The sequence below is a fragment of the Opisthorchis viverrini genome (genome assembly GCF_000715545.1).
Source record: "Opisthorchis viverrini unplaced genomic scaffold opera_v5_67, whole genome shotgun sequence".
NCBI classification, from domain to species: domain Eukaryota; kingdom Metazoa; phylum Platyhelminthes; class Trematoda; order Opisthorchiida; family Opisthorchiidae; genus Opisthorchis; species Opisthorchis viverrini.
Genome location: NW_008751722.1, coordinates 1,352,189 through 1,357,790, shown reverse-complemented (window position 1 = coordinate 1,357,790; position 5,602 = coordinate 1,352,189). Strand labels below are relative to the sequence as shown.

General features: G+C 41.7%; 1 protein-coding gene across 1 annotated transcript in view; it reads right to left on the bottom strand.

Annotated features, from left to right (window-relative positions):
• The window catches only part of T265_04169 (hypothetical protein), a gene marked incomplete at both ends in the record, with an annotated part of 20,234 nt that overhangs the window by 1,279 nt on the left and 13,353 nt on the right, over positions 1-5,602 (bottom strand). Inside the window, 4 exons of the mRNA XM_009168839.1 lie at positions 552-622; positions 2,596-2,903; positions 3,177-3,376; positions 3,415-3,563. Coding sequence (XP_009167103.1) covers positions 552-622; positions 2,596-2,903; positions 3,177-3,376; positions 3,415-3,563 — 728 coding nt within the window. The remainder of the gene's footprint in view (positions 1-551; positions 623-2,595; positions 2,904-3,176; positions 3,377-3,414; positions 3,564-5,602) is intronic.

Sequence of the window (5,602 nt, the reverse complement as noted above, 5' to 3'; positions counted from 1 at the left end):
ATATATATATATATATATATATATATATATATATATATATATATATATATATATATATATATATATATATATATATATATATATATATATATATATATATATATATATATATATATATATATATATATATATATATATATATATATATATATATATATATATATATATATATATATATATATATATATATATATATATATATATATATATATATATATATATATATATATATATATATATATATATATATATATATATATATATATATATATATATATATATATATATATATATATATATATATATATATATATATATATATATATATATATATATATATATATATATATATATATATATATATATATATATATATATATATATATATATATATATATATATATATATATATATATATATATATATATGCATAGGTGTGAAAAGCCTGCTAGCAAAATGGTCATCAATCTAACAGAAAATCCTACAGGTGAATAAACGTTGTAAGTTTTGTTCGGCCACGAATGAATTCGATTGGTACATTTTCTACTCACGCCTCATGTCGAACGATGGTCCATGTTCTTGCACTTGAAGCTCCTTGTCCACGTACTTATAGGTATGGTGACTAAAAAATGGGACAAAAGAGAAATTTAGTCGAGATGATCATCGTAGAAAATGTCTCCAACTCAACCAACAAAACCTCATATGAAACGATGAATCCCGGGAAGTTCAGACCGGTTGCACCATGGCAACTGGAATAAGTAAAGTATGAGGCTGAATCCTAACCGGTTACAATTACAGTAACTAAAAATCGACATCACAGTTATGATTACACTTCGGGTCAACAAATAGTCCGTGTCCTCCAGTTGGTGTGCATCGTTATACCATCAATTATAAAGGCGTTTGACGAATATGGTTGTTAGGTAGAGGTACCTCTGGATTTTGAAGCAGTTTAATTGCCGGACAAGCCTGGAGGTTATGGGCAGCCGGAGCAAACAAATTTTAGAATTTTTGTTACTGTTGAAAATCCCATGAGTAGTCTGACAACAATTGCATTGAGGAGCAGCCTCACGGTGGTCAGTATTCCGGATATGAACAGAACGCTGCCTGCGGAATACTCTTTAAACTCACGTAACTGTTACAAGACTAAAGGTTCTGGTGGACCTTCACCAAGTGCATATGACCACAGGGAACATCCGCTCCAACTGTGAGAATTTCCATGGTCAACTGAGAAAATGAAAAAAAATTAGTCGACCGACTCAACTGAGTTAGCTGCCCAAACCCAACCAAAGTGTGGAAGTCTTGTACATTTCGCTTTTCCTATAGACTTGGCTAGCTCTACTATTGTAAACATAACGCAAAGAGCGGACTTCTATCTTTCCTAGGGGAGAAATGGAAAACGAAATCAGTTGCGCCAAAGCTCTGGGTCCCCGGCTACTTGTAGTTATCTACCCGCTGCCTCCCAGCTAGACAACCAACTGAGTTCGGGTTTGACGAGTCGTCCACGCCGAATGCCAAGTGAATAACGGCACAGATGAGCCACATTTAAATAATAACCCAGCACTTCAAAGTTATCTGTTCGTGCTCAGAACTATGCGACTAGCTTCCACTAAAGTGAAAAACGGAAATTAAGACAAGAGACCCTACCGTATAACTGGTATTTAATGGATCTGTATGCAAACGTTAACTAGGCATTCCTTAAGCACTACGGATGGGCTCCAGAAAAGAGGCCGGATTTTTATCGGACGCACCTGTCTTACTGTCAGAGGCCGGATTTTATCGGACGCACCTGTCTTACTGTCAACAGATGAAAAGTCGTGATTTTTTACGACTAGAAAGCGCATTTGCTGTGATTTGGAAACAGTGTATGGTAGTGAACTTGCAAGCCAGATAAAAAGTAAGTCCACCAGCCTTTAGGTTACAACTCAATCGACTATACTTACACGGAAAAGTAGTGGACCGGAGGTACCAAATCAGAGATGGAGGTTTGGTAATGGAGTAAGACAGTCTTTTCAGATTCACGGATGGACAATGAATACCCCACAAACGACGGCTTCAAAGCCAAAGCAACAACTTATTGAAAACTATTAAAACGTACAGGGTAGTAAAGAAGTTTAAAGAACGAAGTGCCGACTGGAACCAAATTTCTGAACACTACCTACACACTGTAAGTAGCTCAGAGGGAAGAAAATTCACACGACGCCAGTCTTCCATCTGAAAAGTCGTCATCCGAGAGGCTAGTCAACAAGTGGCCGCCTAATGTGAATCTCATGATTCAAGGACTAGTGGCGCGATATCCTGTCTAAGCAAAAAATAGTAACACTGTTGATCAGCCGCTGATAGCCTTGGTGTGCAACTACCAGCTGTAGGGGGGGGGCGGTTGAATTTCTCTGGAGTTTCGTGAGATACGCACTTGACGGGATTAACAGGATGTGACCCTGACAGCTATTTAATCCACGATCCACGACGACTAACCTATCAACGGGGAATAGTGTCCAGTTGGAATCTAGTTGCTAGTGCACAGTGGATACGCAATTGAATGCTCAAATCAGAGAAAAATAAGACGAACCAAACCCGATCCGCCCGAAGACCGCTTACCGGAAGAGTATGACGTCATCTTCTTCATACCAGGTGATTACGCGTCTGCTGTCATCCTTGGGCACAGGAAAGAGGTGCTTCAGAATAGACCTGACGCGCATACCGAGTTTTGAATTTAACCCGTGAAAGATGTGATGCGGGTAGGCTTGAGGCATTTTGACGCCGGAGCCACGGCCGATAGCCTCCATCTCATGCCTAGCATGGACATTGTACAAAGTGAAAACGGCAGTGGGTCCAAATGGTAAGTGACTGATCGTTAGCGTGTCCGGAACTCCTCGAGTTTCATTTACAACAACCAAGTCAGTAATCTAAGGTTAATGAAGAACGAGCATGAATGAGTATAAGTCAAACTCAGGAAATTAATAGGGAAAACAACTACAACAGAAATATGACCGGACCAATCTACGTTGCAAACAAGCGTATTTGGCCAATCGGTGACTGACTGCAAGTATAAAACGTCGCATGGAGGCGAATTTGCTGGATCTCATACAGCAAGTGATTGGTTATGAACCACCCTAAAGAATAACGAATCTAGATATGATACCTGGAACAATCAACGTTCAAAAGCATTGGTCCGATACCTGTTTAGCAAGACAAGCTTCCAGCAGATCTTTGTTTTGGTAGTTACCACGATTGATCTTCGTAGCATTTGGAATCAAAAACCGAAGTTCCTTGGCGAACTCTTTCAGTCTTGAGCTTGGAGACCTCGAAGTCGTCACCACTACGCGGGGATCCTCGGTTCCAGCCCACAGATATTCGTCATCTTCCGCAGCCGCAACGCCTGATATTTTGGAAATATTAACGGTAACGAAAATATACCATCACCGCCTTCATCACTCCAATCAAGCTCCTCATTTAGATCCAAAGCATTATTCTCTAGTTCCTTAGGCAAACGCTTCCCCTCCTTCAAGGCAGTCCGGAGAAGATCTTTCTTGCGCTGGCTTTCCACATCACGTGCTTCAATCGACCTACGGTAAATAAACTCACGCCGTAGGCGTGCTTGTCGCTTGAGCTGAAATAAAGTACGGCACGAATTAGGTTGCTTATGGTAGTTGAAAGGAGCAACCATAATGTCTTTTGATAGATAACTGCACAGTATAATATCTAAGTAACTGAGTCACTAAGAACATATTTGGGAAGCCAGGACTATTGTCAGTATTTTGCCACATCAAAATGAAAAAACTGGGTTCTTAACAGCAGCTGCAACTGACAGGATAAGACAGATTCACCAAATAGGATAAAAAGCCACCAAATGGAAAACTGTCTGGCCCACTCTTCAGATGTGAAGAGGCGACCAGGGTACTGTCGCTGGGAGTATGACTTAAAATACAAGAACATTTGTCGAGCTGTCCACTGTTACTGGTGATTAGTCATGGGCTATTCGTCACGTCATTTTCACTATATTTGTCTTGAAACAGTGATATACAGTACATATGTTCATGTGCACATCAAAAGCACTATATGGAAGACAGTCTAGGTTTGAAGCTAAGAATACAGAATTCGAAGAATGGGATTGATCTATATAGATCGTCAGAAGGACACTGTGCAGACGATCAAAATGTACACGCTGTCAAAGCGGGTTAGGCGACAGGGAGAACCTTCACGCCAAAAATACAGAGCGTGCAACCGAACACCATATTTCTCAGTATTGAAAAGAGTGCGCTAATGTGCGGCTGCCATTCAAGTGCTACATCCCATAAACTGGCCTTCTGAAACTACTGATAAGGAAAGAGATCCCCCAACCAAGGAGCTCTATCAATGACCTGGACTAAGCAGACGATATCCATGATCAACGCAATCTCTATATAGCCCGAGAGAAGCTCAAAGATGTAGAATTTCTCCAGCACCTGGGCGCAAGGTTCTGGTGCAAAACTGGTGAACTGAATCACCCTCCTTGACCATAGAAACTGAGCCAAGGGAGTTGCTTAGCAGACCCAACAGTTGTGCCTGGTGTTCCACCGGAATGTCAGTTATCTTATCAAAACCTAGTGTTCGGGGGCCAGCCGTCCCTAATAACTGAACAGCACATCATTTGGATGGATGTGTCACGTGCAGGACACGGGCCAAACGAAGGCACGCACTGATTGGTCAGAATGCCAACCAATCCAAGTCAAGCACCTGTGACTCGAGGCTTCTCGCCCCCTCACGGAGATTCTGGCACGACCTTGTGGAACACACCGTGACTACCCTATAAATACAGTTGTACTAATTTTCCTTTGTCTCCATAAAGGGCTGTCTAGAGCTACCGTGCCTTTTGATATACCATAGTGGGCGGAGCAGGAAGCCAAGGGACCGACACAGAGTTGCACTACTGTCCATCAAGACACAACACCTAGATAGGACTGAAGTCTGTGAACGCGGCGTCACGGACGTCTACTGCATTCTCCTATCTGTTACCACTGGTAGTCAAATAGAGTGAAAACAGCCTAGAACCGAAGCAATGCCCAATCAGTGCACGTGCTGAGTGCCATTAAAACTAGAGCCGAACTGCCAGAAGCTAATGTTGAAATAGTTGTTAGTAATCACAGCTGCTGGATACGACCCCTAGTACAAAGGTCGACATTACGTCCGGGGGCAGGCCAGTGGAACCAGAAGAGGCACATTAAATGGCTAGAACATAGGCTGATCAGAATCACACACGTTTGCCTCGAAACTTCTCACTCCCTTGGGGGGATCCTAGTGTGACCCTCTGGAAGATTCTGCGACCGCCTTGTAAATACGTTTGGGGTAATCTTCCTTTGTTTCCATAAAAGTTTGTCTCAGGTTGATTCGCCCCATGTTATAGTGCGCAACAGCAAGCCATGAGGCAGCACTGGAGTTGCTAAACTAGAACACATCTGTTGTTGGATTCAATTAAGTTGAGAATGTCCCCAAGAAATCATCCAGGAAGACCTTAGGGAAGCAACCATATATGGGGGTGAGATGGCCCAAGTGGTTAGAGCACGAATTTACTGACCGGAAGGTCCGTGGTTCGAACCCGACCTCTGTCTCTCGACTTCCCCTGTCT